General features: G+C 37.5%; 1 protein-coding gene across 1 annotated transcript in view; it reads left to right on the top strand.

Annotated features, from left to right (window-relative positions):
- Positions 1-17,993, top strand: part of NPEPPS (aminopeptidase puromycin sensitive) — a 94,202-nt gene that overhangs the window by 36,299 nt on the left and 39,910 nt on the right. The window contains exon 3 of the mRNA XM_045889032.3: positions 11,376-11,453. Coding sequence (XP_045744988.1) covers positions 11,376-11,453 — 78 coding nt within the window. The remainder of the gene's footprint in view (positions 1-11,375; positions 11,454-17,993) is intronic.

Genomic DNA, 17,993 nt, shown 5'->3' with positions numbered 1-17,993 from the left:
TTGTGCCTTCTCTTTTTCCCCCCCAATCCCCAAATCTTTGTCAATTTTATTGGTCTTTTCAAAGAACCTACTTTTGATTTTAAGTCGTCAGTTGAATGTTTATTTTCTGTTTCCTTAACTTCTGCTCTTTACTATTTCCTTCTATTTTCTTTGAGTTTGTTTTGTAGTTATTTTTTAACTTTTTGAGGTGAATAATTGGCTTATTAATTCCTTTATAGTATATTCATTTAAAAAAATTTTTTTAATATTTATTTGAGAGAGCACGAGAGAGAGCGAGAGAACATGAGAAGGGGGAGCAGCAGAGGGAGAGGGAGAAGCAGACTCCCCACTGAGCAGGGAGCCCGATGCGGGGCTCGATCCTGGGACTCCAGGATCATGACCTGAGCCGAAGGCAGACGCTTAACCAACTGAGCCACCCAGGCGCCCCTAGTATATTCATTTAAACCTATAAATTTTCCTCCAAAAAATAAACCACTTTTAGCTCATCCCACACTTTTTCTGGTTTGTTTTGGGGAAAAAAACTCCAGGCAGCAACTGTGACTGCTGGTGCTACAGCTCCTCTACCTCCTCTTCTTTTTTTTCTTTTCTTTTTTTATATAGCTTTATGAGGGTTTATATAATATTTGACATGTAATAAACTGCATATATTAAAATGTATGATTTGATACTTTTTGATCTGTAAATACGACCAAGATAACGAACATATCCATCATTCCCACAGTGTTTCCTCGTGCCCCTTTGGGATCCACTCTTCCTGTTCTCCCCCGTTTCCAGGCAACCACTGATCTGCTTCCACATTTTTTGATATATAATATCTTTATCATTCAGTTCAAAGTATTTTCTGATTTTTGATCCAGGGAATATTTAGATGTACCTGGAGCTATTCTAGTTTAAAGATTTTATTTATTTTATTTGGAGAGAGAGCAAACGCGAGCAGGGGGGTGGGGCATAGGGAGAAGGGGAGAGAGAATCTCAGGCAGACTGAGCACGAAGCCTGATGTGGGGCCTAATCTTACAACCCTGAAATCATGACCTGAGCCAAAATAAGAGTCGGACCCTTAACCGACTGAGCCACCCAGGCACCCCAGCTGTTATATTTTCTTAAAATAAGAGAACAGTGAAGTTTTTTGCATTGATTGACTCTTCCTTTTATGAATACTTTCTTTGTAGCTTGTGATACTGTTTGATAGCATTTTACCCACAGTAGAACTTCTTTCATAGTTGGAGTCAGTCCTCTCAAATCCTTTTGTTGCTTTATTAGTGAAGTTTATGTAATATTCTAAATCTCTGTTGTTATTTCAACAGTCTTCAAAGTATCTTCACCAGGAGTAAGATTCCATCTCAAGAAACCACTTTCTTTGCTTACCCGTAAGAAGCAGCTCCTCAACTGTTCACATTTCATCATGAGATTATAGTAGTTCAGTCATATCTTCAGGATCCACTTCTAGTTCTTTTGCTTTTTCCATCACATCTGCATTCAGAATAGACACAACTTTTATTAAGTTTGTGGTCTTATATGGGCATAGTTCATGGTACCCCAAAACAATTACCATGGTAACATCAGAGATCACTGTAACAAATATAATGATAATGAAAAAGTTCAAACTATTTTGGGAACTATCAAAATGTGACACAGAAACATAAATTGAGCAAATGCCTTGGAAAAATAGCACCAATAGACTTGTTTGACACAGGGTTGCCACAAACCTTCAATTTATAAAGAAAAAACATTATCTGTGAAGCACAATAAAATGAGTTATACCTGTATATGATTTCAGTCATTTGGAATTTAAGACTTGCTTTTGCTTTATGGCCCAAGATTTGGTCATTTTTAAAATGTTTGTGTGTGCTTGAAAAGAGTGTGCTTTTACAATTGTTGGATGTAATGTTTTATATATGTCTTACTAAATCAAGTTTGTTAATTCTGTTTAAATCTTCATTTTTACTGATTTTTTCCTGCTTGTTTTATGAATTATTGGTTAATGTTTGCATGTCATGTATTTTCAAATTCTTTACCTTTAATTTCTCTGAATTATTATGTTTTAGGTGTATCTCATATAAACAGCTCATTGTACTCTTTTTACTTTTAGTTTGTCTGAAAATCTTTGTCTTCTAAATAAAGCATCTAATCCATTTACATTTAATGTAATTGCTGTTATTTGTCTTTAAATCTATATTTTATATGCTTTCTCATAGTCTTTTTTTTAAATGATTTTATTTATTTGAGAGAGAGAATTAGAGAGAGCACGAGAGGGGGAGGGTCAGAGGGAGACTCGATCCCGGGACTCCAGGATCATGACCTGAGCCGAAGGCAGTCGCTTAACCGACTGAGCCACCCAGGCGCCCCTGTTTTCTTTTTTAAATTCCACATAGGAGTATTGTCTTTCTCTGATTGACTTATGTCACTTAGCATAATACTGTAGCTCCACCTACATCGTTGCAGATAGCAAGATTTCATCATGATAAAGTGTATTCTTTAATCCCCATCACCTATTTCACCCAACCCCCCACCCACTTCCCTTCTGGTAGCCATCACTTTGTTCTCTGTAGTTAAGAGTCAGTTTCTTGGTTTTTCTCTCTCTCTTTTTTTTCCTCTGCTCATTTGTTTTGTTTCTTCACTTAACATTATACCCTTTAGCACCATCTGTGTTGTTGCAAATGGCAAGATTTCATTCTTTTTTTATGGCTGAATAATGTCTTCTTTATTCATTCATCTATTGATGAATACTTGAGCTACTTCCATAATTTGGCTACTGTAATAATGCTGCAATAAATATAGGGGTGTGTGTATCCCTTTAAATTTGTGTTTTTGTATTTTGGGGATAAATACTCAGTAGTGCAATTACTAGATCATATGGTAATTCTATTTTTAACTTGTTGAGGAACCTCCATACTGTCTTCAGCAGTGGCTGTACCACTTTGCATTCCCACCAACAGTACACGAGGGTTCCTTTTTCTCTACATCCTCATCAACGCTTGTTTCTTGTGTTTTTGATTTTAGCCATTCTGACTGGTTTTGGGTGATGTCTCATTGTACTTTTGATTTGTATTTCCCTGCTGATGAGTGATATTAAGCATCTTTTCATGTGTCTGTTGGCCATCTGTATGTCTTCTTTGGAGAAATGTCTATTCATGTCTCCTGCCCATTATTGAATTAGATTGTTTTTTGGGTGTTGAGTTAAAATAGATTTGATTTTTATGACTATTAATATTATTTAAAATGAAGAAAAATATGAGATTCTTCAGTATGTAAATAATGTTTTATGCTCACATTGTGAATGTAGGAGATTAATCAGAGAATCAGTGAGACCTACCAGGAGACTTGTGGTTCACAGGAAGGAAATAACGTTTTATTTATTCTTTATTTTTTATAATTATTGCTGTATGTAGCATAGTACTAATTGAATAAAAATTAAATTGAGATGTTAGGATTGTTAGCATATACAAATATATTTAGGAAAATCTGAGCTAGATTTTATTAAGGAAAGCAGGAGTTACCTTATAATTACCAATTGTGTCATTCATTGATAATACAGATTGGCTTTCATAACAGAAGCACTTTATAGAGGTATGTGCTTATTAAAGAAAAGGTATTAGCTACATAAGTTGACAGCCACCATGGGCTCAAACAAGTTATGAAAACTGAATATACAGCCTTAAAATAAAATGTGGATCCAAATACCCAGAAGCACCCCCATTTGTAAGATTTGTAACAAAAATTAATATGAATGGAGTTAAGAGTTCTAATGGAGAGGTGGACGGAAGAGCTGTATCAGTACTAGGAAAATGGCAGAGTTCATATAGCATCAAAGTTGTCTTGCAAGAGTTTCGGCACCTCACGTCTAAAGAAAACCAGAAACTGCCTCAGCTGCTGGAAGGACAGTTATAGCAGTTAATCAAAAAGAAGAACCATAGCCTTAAAATTTGATTTAAGCAGACTTCATTTTCCACAGTAGTAAATTTTCTAGATACATTTTGTAGACCTCAGAGTACTGGAAAGAAAGCTCCCATTCAAAGGCAATTTATGTTAAAGTACTGTAAATGATACAAATTTTTTTTCCATTTGAAATATACAAGTTGTGCTGTAACAACAAAAAAAGGTATTATATCCCTCTTGAGGCCTGTTTTGGCAGAAGAGAAGAACCACAATTAACATATAAAGTGACAAACTAACAAAGGTCAGCAGAGATGGGCATAATGACAGTGAGTAAGTAAGGCAGATGCCTGAAGGGGCCAGGGAAGCTGAAGCATTTGTTGCCTGAGGACCCAGACATTGTTTGTGGAAAGGAGTAGGGTAATTTAAAAGAAATCTACTGGACCACATAGCATGCTTGCACAAATGTTGAACAGAAAACAAACTATAGTCTGGAAGAATGCATGTGAGAGCGGTTCTGAAATTTGGACGGGGCCTAAATGGTCCAATGATTAAGAGTGCTTGCCTTCTTTTTGTTATAGTTAGAACATTTTGCACATCAAGGACTATTACCTTTCTGGAAAGACTGGCCAATTTTACAAATAAGATGAGCCACCTCACCCTCAGTGTTCTCTAAGGAAGAGTATGTTTTTTAATTATGGCTAGTCCAAATCCTAGAGACATAGGCAAGAGTGCCTCCTTGTCAATAAACCACACTCGGAAAACCCAGAATTGGAATACATATTCATTCGATTTACTTGATAAATAGGCTTACTATAACAATTTGGCCAGGATCTCAAAAGAAGTATCTTTAAAAAGATTTTTTAACATTTAAAAAGTTTTCATAGTTAATATATATGCAAGGTCAAATTCAAAGGGTATCAGTGGTATACAGTACAAAATAAGCCTCCTTTCTCCCCTCCGTAAAGGAGATAAAGTTACCAGTTTCATATGTATCCTTCCTCAGATGTTATATGCATTCACAGACATGTATATATGTATGCATGTACATATGTATAGTGTGTGTGCTCACAAATGATAGCATGCTGTATACATAGGACATAGTTTTATTTACTTATAGTCAAAATTATATCTTAATTACTTTTTAAAAACAAGACATTTAAAACTCAATTTATAGGTCTATCTTGTTATGAAATTTGTAGGTCTGTATTGTCATGAGTAAACTTTTATTATCAAAGTGAATCTGCTGTAGTTTTGAGTGTAAGATTTTTCTTGTCACAAATTTTTTTTTTTTTCCCCCACCCGGCCTGTCCAGAAGCATCCCTGGCACAAGCTCACTGAAGCCTGCCCGTTTCTCTGGGTGAGGCTTCTAGAGTGCTCTGGTCCACAAGCGAAACCTGGCAGGCCACATCTTGTCACAAATTTATACATACTTTGGTTACTTTCAAATTTTGCTTCTGTTTGGTGTCCTACTAACATACACACTCATGCTTATACCCAAATATGTGTATTTATATCCATAGATTTGAAAATGCGAATTATATTTAAAAGAATTTTTTCTGAAATGTAGCACTCCATAAATAATTTCAGCAAGAGTCCTTATTTATACATCTATAATGAATTAGTTGCAGTTGAATTAATAAAGAATTGTGTTAGATACATTATCTAGAAAAGAGTATTATTTTATAATAGTCATGACCAGACACTGTGCTAAGCATTTTACGTAGAGAATGTTGTATAATCCTCAAATGACTTAAGAAGTAGGTAATGATTTTAATTTTATAGCTGTGAAAACAGAGACTCAGATTGTTGAATAACCATATATTCTCTCCTATTATCTCATTTAAAAAGTATTTTTTTAAAAAGATTTTATTTACTTATTTGTCAGAGAGAGAGAGAGAGCACAAGCAGGGGGAGCGGCAGTCAGAGGGAGAAGCAGGCTCCTCGCTGAGCAAGAAGCCCTATGTGGGACTTGATCCCAGGACCCTGGGATCATGACCTGAGCCCAAGGCAGATGCTTAACCAACTGAGCTACCCAGGCATTCCCTAAATATATGTATTTTTTTTTTTTTTAAGATTTTTTATTTATTTATTTGAGAGAGAGAGAATGAGAGACAGAGAGCATGAGAGGGAGGAGGGTCAGAGGGAGAAGCAGACTCCCTGCTGAGCAGGGAGCCCGATGCGGGACTCGATCCCAGGACTCCAGGATCATGACCTGAGCCGAAGGCAGTCGCTTAACCAACTGAGCCCCCCAGGCGCCCCTAAATATATGTATTTTGAAGATTTTATTTATTTATTTGAGAGAGAGAGAGAGAGAAAGAGAGAGCATGTGTGGGGGGAGGGGCAGAGGGAGAAACAGACTCCCCACTGAGCAGGGATCCTGATGCAGGGCTCCATCCTGGGACTTCGGGATTATGACCTGAGCTGAGGGCAGACGCTTAACCAACTGAGCCACCCAGGTCCTCCTCCCTCAAATATATGTATGTATGTATGTATGTATGTATGTATTTATTTATTTATTTATTTATTTATTTATTTTAAAGATTTTATTTATTTGACAGAGACATGGTGAGAGAGGGAACACAAGCAGGGGGAGTGGGAGAGGGAGAAGCAGGTTTCCTGCTGAGCAGGGAGCCCAATGCGGGCTCGGTCCCAGGACCCTGGGATCCCATGACCTGAGCTGAAGGTAGACGCTTAACTGACTGAGTCATGCAGACACACCAATATTTTTAAATATTTTTTTTAAATAAATTTTTAAAAAATAAAAATATTTTTTAAAAATGTATTTATTTTACAGGGGGGGGGGCAGGGGAGAGGGAGAGAGAATCCTCAAGCAGACTCCCAGCTGAGTGCAAAGCCCAACACAGGGCTCCATTCTAGGACCCTGACAGCCACCCAGGCACCCCAAAAATAAAAAAATATTTTTAAAAGTTTCTTGGTCAAGCTGCCTGGCTGGCTCAGTTGGTAACGCATGTGATTCTTGATCTTGGGGTTGTGGGTTTGAGCACCACATTGCATGTAGACATTATTTTTTTTTTAAAAGGGGTTTTTTGGGGGTGCCTGGGTGGCTTAGTCGGTTAGGCGGCTGCCTTCGGCTCAGCTCGTGATCCTGGGTCCTGGGATTGAGCCCCATGTCCGGCTCTCTGCTCAGCGGAGAGCCTGCTTCTCCCTCTCCCTCTGCCTGCTGCTCTGCCTACTTGTGCTCTCTCTCTGTCAAATAAATAAATAAAATCTTAAAAAAAAAGGGGGGGGTTTGGTCAAGTTTAATTTTATCATTTCTTAGTGATATAGTAAAGTGTCTACTTATAATGCTTAATTTACATATATGCATTTTAAATAATGTTATATAAAACATTGATATGTTAGTATTAGACTAATATAAACATTAATTTGGAAGTATAGCTTTTTCTTTTCTACTTCAGTGAAGCATATTTATTTAGACTTTTCATACATATCTTTACTATATAAACGGCTTTCCACTCTTTGAACAATCTAATAGTTCCAACACCAAATAGTATCTTCTAAAGTATTTGAGATAGATCCATTTTTGACTCTATGTACTCTGTTGTAGCTGGAAATTTTATCCCTAGCCATAAGTCCTTATTTATATAACATTAGTAAAGGTGGTATTTTGTTAATACATCTAATATGGGCAGTATTGATGCTCTCTATGACACACTTAGTGTATTGCTTTTTGAAGTGATTCCTTTATTCTGCTAATATTTGACCGAACATATTATGTGCCAGAAACCATTCTAGCATTGGAGGTAGAGGATAAAACCAAGAATCAACATTCCAGATACATATATTTGATTTGGAAAGACAGACAATAGCAACTATGTAAAGTTGTGGCAGGTGCTCAAAAATCACAGAGGATGTGGAGGTAGGATTGTTCTTTAAGGTGATGAAACAGATCTCTAAATAAGTGATTGACATAAAATATGTAGGTATTTGAGGAAAGAAACTTCTAAGCAGCTGTAGAAACCCTGAAGTTGGAGAATGCCTGCAGAGTTTGAGGAACAACAAAGGCACTGGCAGCAAAATGAGTTGTAGGTATTCTATTATCCTCGATAACATTTTTGTTTTTAGTCCTTTTAGATTTATCCATCCTTGTGGGTATGTGGCAGTATGTCATTGTGGTTTTAATTTGCATTTCCCTGATGACAAATGATGTTGGGCATTTTTTGTTTGGTTTTTGGCCATTGATGTATTTTCCTTTGTGACATTGAGTATTCTGCCCATATTTTAATAGTTTTTAGGTATATTCTCTGTAAAATATTTTCTCTTAGTCTGTGGTTTGCCTATTCATTTTCTTCACAATGTCTTTTGATAATCACAAGTTTTAAATATTAAATCTGATCTATCAACTTTTTTTCTTTTATGGTTAGTGCTTTTTTGGTCTTCTCTAAGAAATATTTAGCAACCTCAAGCAGAATTTCATTCTGAACATTTTGAGACTCCATTAAAGGCTTTGATCTCACTGACTACCCTGGCTGCTGTGAAGAATACATTATAAAGCAGCAAGAGTGGAAACAGACTAGTTAAGAGGCTACTGTGGTGGTCTAGGAGAGAAATAATTGTACATTGGACTGGGGTTGTAGTGATGGGGGCATTGAAAAATCTGGAGTTAAAGATACAGGCTACTGAATTTGCTTATTTGGAATGTGTTGTGAGAGGCAGTCATGGAGGGAAGCAGTTTGGATGATTCTGTATTTCTGGTTTGAGCCACTGGATAAATAGTGGTGCCATTTACAGAATATCCAAAGCTACAATTGACCAACGTTATTTTAAAGTCTAATGTATGTTTGTCAAGTAGTATGTTCAATATAAAGTAATTGGAAGAGTGTCCCATAATACAAGAGACTTTTTAAGAAATTCAAATATATGATTATGGGGCACCTGAGTGGCTCAGTCAATTAAGTGTTTGACTCTTGGTTTTGGCTCAGGTCATGATCTCCTGGTCATGGGATCAAGCCCCAAGTTGGGCTCTGTGCTCAGCACAGAATCTGCTTGATCCTCTTCCTCCACCTCTGTCCCTCTCCCTGCTCAGGTGCGCACACATGCTCGCTCTCTCTCAAATAAATAAATTAAAAAAAAAAAAATTCAAATGTATGATTACTACCCTCTTTTCTAAGAAAGAATTTTAGAGGAAATTTTACTGTTTTTTTGTATACATGTAATAGAGTTGATATGCATATTTGGAAGCATGTGCTAGAATGGAATCTAGCAGTACAATACTTGATTGTTTCAATTTAAAAACTGCTGTTCTTGGAGCACCTGGCTCACTCGGGGGAGCTTTTTTTTTTTTTTTTTTAGATTTTTCTTTATTTATTTAGAGAGTATGCATGTGTGCGTGAGCAGGGGGAGAGGGAGAGAGAGAATCCCAGGTAGAGTCTGTGCTGAACATGGAGCCTGATGCAGGGCTTGAGGCGGGGCTCGATCTCACAACCCCAACATCATGGACTGAGCCAAAATCAAGAGTCAGACGCTTAACAGACTGAGCCACCCAGGCACACCACATGTGACTCTTGATCTCAGGGTCGTGAGTTCAAGCCCTACATTGGGCATGTAGCCTACTTAAAAAAATAATAACAATAAAATAAAAATAGGGGCACCTGGATGGCTCAGTTGGTTAAGCATCTGCCTTTGGCTCAGGTCACGATCTTGGGGTCCTGGGATTGAGTCCCGCATTGGGCTCTCTGCTCGGCAGGGAGTCTGCTTCTCCCCCTCACTCTCCCTCTGTACTCTCTCTCAAATAAATAAAATCTTTAAAAAAAAAAATTAAAAATTTTAAGATTTTTATTTATTTGTGAGAGAGAGAATGAGAGACAGAGAACATGAGAGGGAGGAGGGTCAGAGGGAGAAGCAGACTCCCTGCTCAGCAGGGAGCCTGATGTGGGACTCGATCCCGGGACTCCAGGATCATGACCTGAGCCGAAGGCAGTCGCTTAACCAACTGAGCCACCCAGGCACCCCAAAAAAAAAAATTTTTTTTAAAACCCTGCTATTCTTTTGTTTTTTATCTTCATTACCAATTTGAAGCTTTTTTGTGCATTTATAAAAACAAGTTTTAATAATCCTTTATGGAGATGGTCTTTGATCATAGACCATAATGCTGTTTTATATTTTTGTCAGAAAAGTACATTCTTAAGCATTAAGGTGATTCTTGGCTTCACTGTAGGCTTAAGTATGATTCTATATGTGGGAATCAAGTTTGAGCAAATCTTGAGTTATTACCAGCAAAAGTCATTGTTTCAGTAGTGATTTCATCGTATTGTATATATGCCAAGTTGTAAGTTTCTTTTCAAATTTATAGGAATTAGTTTATGATAGTAGAAAGAATTTTGGAATAGGAAGGGAACTGAATTCTAGTCCAGCTATGTGAACTTAGGCAAATCATTATATATCTCATTTTCTTCATCTGTAAAATGAGGAATAGTTGATTAAAGTTCTTTTAAAATCTGAAATTATAGCTTCTTATTGGTTCTGTAAAGATCTAGCTTTATAAAGATGTTTGAACCATAATGATATTAGAAACATTGAAAATTCGATCTTAGGGTGATTCATAAAAAGAAATGAATTGTGGGCATCTTGCCTGGCTCATAGAATGTTGTTAAATCTGAATCACCGTTACCTATATCAAATTTAAGTCCATGACTAATAAAGCCACCTTTCTCTCTTAATAACAGTTTCATTGAGATACAATTCATATACCATACAATTCATTCATTTAAAGTGTACAATTCAGGGGGTGCCTGGGTGGCTCCGTTGTTTAAGTGTCTGCCTTTGGCTCAGGTCATGATCTCAGGGTCCTGGAATCGAGCCCCACATTGGGCTCCCTGCTCTGCAGGAAGTCTGCTTCTCCCTCTCCCACTCCCCCTGCTTTGTGTTCCTTCTCTCGCTGTGTCTCTGTAAGATAAATAAATAAAATCTTTTTTTAAAAAAGTTTTGTGGGGGAAAAAAAGTTTTGTGAATTAATATGAGATATATAATTGTGTTTCAGGAGCATATTTAATTTGGGATGTGAACTAAAATAGATTAGTCTGAAATGACACTTTTGTTAATAGAAAATTTATTAAGAATATTTAGTTTTAGGGGCACCTAGCTGGCTTAGTTGATAGAGTGTGTGACTCTTGATCTCAGGGTCTTGAGTTCAAGCCCCAAGTTGGGCTTGGAGCTTACTTAAAAAAAGAGGGGCAGCACCTGGGTGGCTAAGTCGTTAAACGTCTGCCTTCGGCTCAGGTCATGATCCCAGGGTCCTGGGATCGAGCCCTGCATCAGGCTCCCTGCTCAGTGGAGAGCCTCTTCTCTCTGTCCCTCTGCTGCTCCTTCTGCTTGGGTTCTCTCCCTCTCTCTCTGTCAAATAAATAAAATCTTAAGGGAAAAAAAGAATATTTAGTTTTAGTAGAGATTTTGCTCTTAAAAATGTTAATTGCTGCAGTCTGGATTTTGTCTTAGTCCAGTCAGATTTGTGAAATAATGTTTTTAATTTCCATTCCAGAAATACATGCTACAGGATTTAACTATCAGAATGAAGATGAAAAAGTCACCTTGTCTTTTCCTAGTACTCTCCAAACAGGTAAGAGTCATGGCTTTTGTAAAATCCCATGATGAATAGTGACATCTTATTTCTTCCAAAGAAATTTGTTGTATGCCATTTTTTTTTTCTAATTTTAAGCAGATTAAATATTAAGACAGAACTTTTGAAAGAGGTTCATTGCAGCTTTTGGGCCACCAGGACAAAAGAAGACCAAAACTAATGATCATTCTACCCTAGAACATAATGCATTGTTTTTCACCTTTTCAGTCTCAGCTTTTTAAAAATACAGTTACCCAGCTCCATCTTCCAGTAATTGAGTCCACATCTCTGAGATGAATGTCCCACAGTTGATTTTGATGTATAAAAAGTATAGTGTGGGCATGGAAGGAAAGATTTGTTGATATAATACTATTACTAGGTAGGGGTGCCTAAGTTGGCTCAGTAATGGTTAAGTGTCCACTCTTGATCTCAGCTCAGGTCTTAATCTCAGGGTTGTGGGTTTTCAAGCCCGGGCCTGGGCTCCATGCTGGGTGTGGCACCTACTTAAAAAATAATAATAATAATGGGGCGCCTGGGTGGCTCAGTCGTTAAGTGTCTGCCTTTGGCTCAGGTCATGATCCCAGAGTCCTGGGATCGAGCCCTGCATTGGGCTCCCTGCTCCACGGGAAGCCTACTTCTCCCTCTCCTGCTCCCCCTGCTTGTGTTCCCTCTCTGGCTGTCTCTCTGTCAAATAAAAAATCTTAAAAAAAAAAAGATGATAATAATCCAGATTCTATTATTAGGTATAAAAGCACAAAGAAAAAAGACTTTCTGAGCTTAATGTAGTGTAAGAAATTGTATACAAATCAATTGGTAAAGCACTAAGACTTTGATTAATGATCAGTTGAAAAGCAACAAGTGGAGGGCACTTGTCATGATGAGCACCAGGTGATGTATGAAAGTGTTGAATCGATATATTGTACACCTGAAACTAATATAACACTGTTAACTAACTGGAATTAAAATAAAAAGTTAAAAAAAGTAACAGGTAATTTGTATGAAAGAAAATGCAAATGACTAAAACATGTGAAAAGATTTTTGGCTTCCTAGCCATGAGAAATATGAAAACAGCAATTACTGATATACCAGTTTTTGCCTGTTCTGTGAGGTAAAGTTAAAAAAATTCTCAGCGACTGCCTTGATATTACTGGTAGGATGGTAAATGCATGTGGTGTATTTGGAAGGCAGTCCGGCAATATGTATCAAAGGCCTAAACATGTTCATGTCTTTGACCCAGCAATTCTGGTAAGAGGAATATATCCTAAAGAAAAATCATAAATGCAGGGAATATTTTATGCCTAGAAATGTCTATTGAGACATTACTTAAGGTAATAAAAAATTAGAATGAATGTATTTGTCCAACGCTAGGGGAGTAATTATGACATCACTATGGTGGAATATATATAACAATTAAAGGTGAGCTTTATGAATTCTTAACACTCTGAAGTGTTTATTATAATGTAAAATTGAAAAGCAGAATACAAAATTACATAGACAGGATGATGAATCATATCTCTAAAATGATACAAATAAAATGATATGTCTGGTTTTTTACATAATTGATTATTCTTATTTGTACCTTTTTTTAGTTTCCATAATTTCTATACTGATAGTATATTGCCTTAATATAATAGTATTTTTAGAAAAATTCTAAATTGGAGTTTTATTTTTTATTTCAGTGCTCTTTCATTTTGCCTTTTTCTAACTAGAATGTCTTATATGAAATTATTATAAAAATAAATGTTTTGCCATGAACATGTATTAAAAGATACCAAAGAATATAACATAAAAATTGAGATTTCTGTTTTTCTGACCCCTTCCACTTCCATTGTCTTATGAATCCTTCCAGAAATATTTTGTGTATATATAAGTATATGCATACATTTTAATCCACAAGTGGGATCACAAATCTCAGTGGCTTACAACAAATATTTCCTGCTCACACCTGGCCCTGAGGACTCCTGCAGCCATATCTCCACCTTTGCTTAAGAGCTCTGCTCAGCTCACAGCTCTTCTCATTCCAGGACCTGTAGTGGGCAGCTACTGTCAGCAGCATGCTGTTCTCTCCCATGGCAGAGGGCAGAAGCTCAGGGATGGGGACAGAGACAAACTACAAATACACATTTCAGGTTTCTGCATGGATGGTAGTATACTTGATGTCCATTCACATTTCATTGGCCAAAGCAAATAGCATGGTCAAGCCCAAAGTCACTGGGGCAACAATTACCAGAGATTTGATTAAACTTCTACTATGAAAGAGTAAAAAGCCAAACAGTAATAGAAATATAGGAACTTGTTAAAAGCGAAGACAAATGAAAAGAAAGTCTCAAAAAAAAAAAACCCCACAAAACAGATTAATACCCTTAGAAATACTGTTAATATCACATTCATTAAACAAGAACAGGACAGGGGAGCCTAGGTGGCTTAGTTGGTTAAGTGTCCGACTCTTGATTTCTGCTCAGGTCATGATCTCAGGATCATGAGATGGAGCCCAGCTTGGCCTCCACACTTAAGATTCTTCCTCGCCCTATGCCCCTCTCCCTACCGCTTGTATGCTCGCTCTCTCTTAAAAACAAGAACAGGACAGAACATTATCAAACAGAAAGAATTAGAGCAAGAAAACTTTTGGAAATTATAATACAATAGAAGTAAAAAACCTAATAGGACTTTTGGAAGATGAAATAGAGAAATCTTACACATGGCATGAAAATTTGAGTAACAATCTAGCAGAACCAACATTCATCTAGTAAAAGAGAGGACAGAGAAAATGAGAAGAGAAAATTATTAAAGATACAAAAGAAGAACATTTCTTTGAATGGAGGTGATTGGAACCTTCAATTTGAAAAGGTACACCACTAAAAAAAAAAGAAAGAAAAGGTACACCACTAACAGGGGCTAACTCAATAAATGTAAAAAATCCCATACCAAAGCAAATTTTAGAACTTTGGGGGATAAAAGTGAGGCTCTTGAAAGGCTGGGTGGCTCAGTCAGTTAAGCATCTGACTCTTAATTTCATTTCAGGACATGATCTCAGGGTCGTGGGATCGAGCCTGTCATCGGGCTCCACACTCAGTGTAGAGTCCGCTTGGGATTCTCTCTCTCCTTCTCCCTCTGCCCCACCCCTGTTGACACTTGGTCTCGAATGAATGAATAAAGTGAGGCTCTCAAAGAGTTTCTTCCCAAGGGCAGGGGGTTGGGAGGAAGGAGGGAAGACTAGCAGATTACCTTCAAAATTCAGGGATCAAAATAGTAGTAGTAGACTGGGGGATGGGGGATGGGCAAAATTGGGTGAAAGTGAGTGGGAGTTACAGGCTTCCAGTTCCAGAACGAGTAAATCGGGGATTGGAGGTACAGCATAAGGAACATAGTGGTATTGTAATAATGTTGTATGGTGACAGGTGGTAGCTACACTTAATGGTGAGCATAGCAAAGAGTATAGAGTTGTCAAATGACTATGTTGTACACCTGAAACTAATGTAACACTGTCTCTCAACAATGCTTGAATGAATTTTAAAAAAGGAATAGCAGTAGACTAACCATCAGGAACAATGGAAACTAGACTCTAATGAAGCCATTCCTCAAAATTCTGAGTGTATCTGATTTTCAGCCTAGAATTAATTCTATGCTTAGCCAAATTGTGAATTTAAAGAGGGTAAAATAAGGATATTTTCATATTTGCAAGGTCAGAGAAAACTTTATTCTTTGTAAAAGATGTAGGAGTGGGAGATGTAGTTTGGCTAAAACTTCACTTTCTGTAGTAAGAAGAAAATAATGTATAAAATTGAAAAATGAAGAAATAGCTAAGGAAGCAAGGTATTTAGAAATCACAGAGTTGCTACTGGGGGCAGTGTAGGGAGTAAGATAGCATTGGGCAGGGACTTGCAGCTTATATATAAGCCTATACTACTTTATGAGTTGTAAAGTAGGAACTATTACTTTGATAGAAATAAGATAAAAATTTTTTTTAAGATTTTATTTATTTATTTGACAGAGAGAGACACAGAGAGAGAGGAACACAAGCAGGGGGAGCGGAGGAGGGAGAAGCAGGCTTCCGGTGGAGCAGGGAGCCCGATGCGGGGCTCGATCCCAGGACCCCGGGATCATGATCTGAGCTGAAGGCAGACGCTTAACCACGGAGCCACCCAGTTGCCCCAATGAGATAAAATTTTTAAAAAATTTAAAATCTGTGGGGCGCCTGGGTGGCTCCGTGGTTAAGCGTCTGCCTTCGGCTCATAACCTTATCTTCGGCTCAGGTCATGATCCCGGGATCCTGGGATCAAGCTGAGCTCCGCATCGGGCTCCCTGCTCCGCGGGAAGCCTGCTTCTCCCTCTCCCACTCCCCCTGCTTGTGTTCCCTCTCTTGCTGTCTCTCTCTATCAAATAAATAAATAAAATCTTAAAAAAAAAATTTAAAATCTATATCATTACAGACTACATTCTATGATCACACTGTGAGAAGATTAAAATCAGTTGCAAAAGAGAAAAAAATCCCTTCTCATATATTTGGAAAAATTGTACCTCTGAAAATTAATATCAAAGAAGATTTGTTATGGAAATTAGAAAATATTTAGAACTGAATAATGAAGTTACTACATAATATGTAGGATGCAAGTAAAACATTACTCAGCATATTTAGTTAAAACTGAAAATTAATCGCTAAGTATCAAGATCAAAGTTAGATAAGAATGGGTAACTTTAAAAAAGCAGAAGAGAGGGCGCCTGGGTGGCTCAGTTGGTTAAGCGACTGCCTTCGGCTCAGGTCATGATCCCAGGGTCCTGGGATCGAGTCCCGCATGGGGCTTCCGGCTCAGCAGGAAGCCTGCTTCTCCCTCTCCCACTCCCCCTGCTTGTGTTCCTGCTCTCACTGTCTCTGTCTCTGTCAAATAAATAAATAAAATCTCTAAAAATAAATAAATAAATAAATAAGAAAAAAAAAAGAAGAGAGAAAGATTTAAGAGCAGAAATTAAAAAATGGAGAGGAGCAAAAATATTTTAAGATTTTATTTATTTATTTGTCAGAGAGAGAACACGAGCAGGGGGAGAAGCAGGCTCCCCGCTGAGCAAGGAGCCCAATGCCGGACTCCCATCCCAGGACCTGGGATCATGACCTGAGCTGAAAGCAGACACTTAACCGACTGAGTCACCCAAGCGTCCTGGGAGCAAAGATATTTTAAAACAAGCTTTTAAAATCATTCCAGAAGATAAATAAATCTGGCACGCACGTGTGTGTGTGTGTGTGTGTCTGTGTAAAGATAGTAGATTCAATTGTTCAGCATTAGGAAATATGACATTATTAAGTCAAAAATTTCAAGATACTAGATTATCAAAAGAAGCTAGAATGTATTTGCTAGAATTGAGCAGGTAAGAATAGGCAGAAACTCCTAGAAGGAGCATGTGTGTTATATGTGTACATACAGGTATAATACACGCATATTCTATTGAATGCTTCATCTGTGCCAGGTACTGTTTTATGTGCATCATAAATACTAATTTATTTAATCCCTTTTGAGATAGTTTCTGTTATCTGCACTTTATAGATAAACTAAGGCACAAAGATGGTTTAATTAAATAACTTGCCCAAGGTTAATTGGTGTTAGGTGGCAGAGCCTAACCATGCAGTTTAATCCAAAAGTCTATACTTCTAACCACCATATTATGCTTTTTATTTTTTAATTAAATATTATAAAAATATAATACATTGTTTAAAATTCAAATGATATATAGTAGAAATGTGTTTGCCATCCTAGCCCTTTCTTCTTCTCTCAGCTCTTCTCAGAAGCAACCAGTTTCCTATGTATCCTTTTAAAACTATTCAGTGGTTTGTAAGCATTTCTGCATATACTGTTTAAGAACACAGAAACTAACATGCTATATCATATTCTGCACCCTTCTTTTCCCTTACGTGTTTGTGTGTGTGTGTAAATAAAAGAGGTCAGGGGCACCTGAGTGGCTCAGTTGGTTGAGCTTCTGACTCTTGGTTTTGGCTCAGGTCGTGATCTCAGGGTGGTGGGATGGAGCCCCACCTTGGGCTCTGCTCAGTGGGGAGTCTGCTTGGGATTCTCTCCCTGTGTCCCTCCCTCCACTCTCTCTCAATCTCTCTAAAATAAATAAATAAATCTTTTAAAAAAATGGGTCAGTTATCAGTATATAAGAGCTTTGTCATTCTTGATGAGAACTATTTACAGCAGACATGGTAAATTGTGAAGTCATTTCTAAGGTCAGAGAAGGTTATGACCTTTTGTATACTATAATTTGACAGAGTTTGGGAGATTTTTAGTTAATACAACAGTATAAATAAGTAACTGATATAAATATTAGAATTAGAAATTATTTGAGGGGCACCTGGGTGGCGCAGTCTGTTGGGCTTTTGATTTCCGCTCAGGTCATGATTTTGGGGTCGTGAAATGGAGCCCTCAGTTGGGCTCCATGCTCAGTATGGAGTCGTCTTGTCCCTCTCCCTCTGCTCCTCCCTTTTCTTGTGCTCACCCACTCACTTGATCTCTCTCAAATAAATAAATAAAATCTTTTTTTTAAAAAAGA

This window comes from Mirounga angustirostris, unplaced genomic scaffold (genome assembly GCF_029215605.1).
Source record: "Mirounga angustirostris isolate CCGP_5_RB_7025 unplaced genomic scaffold, mMirAng1.0.hap1 SCAF_17, whole genome shotgun sequence".
NCBI lineage: Eukaryota > Metazoa > Chordata > Mammalia > Carnivora > Phocidae > Mirounga > Mirounga angustirostris.
Note: the sequence above shows the minus strand (reverse complement) of the source record. Positions and strands in the feature narration are given on the sequence as shown.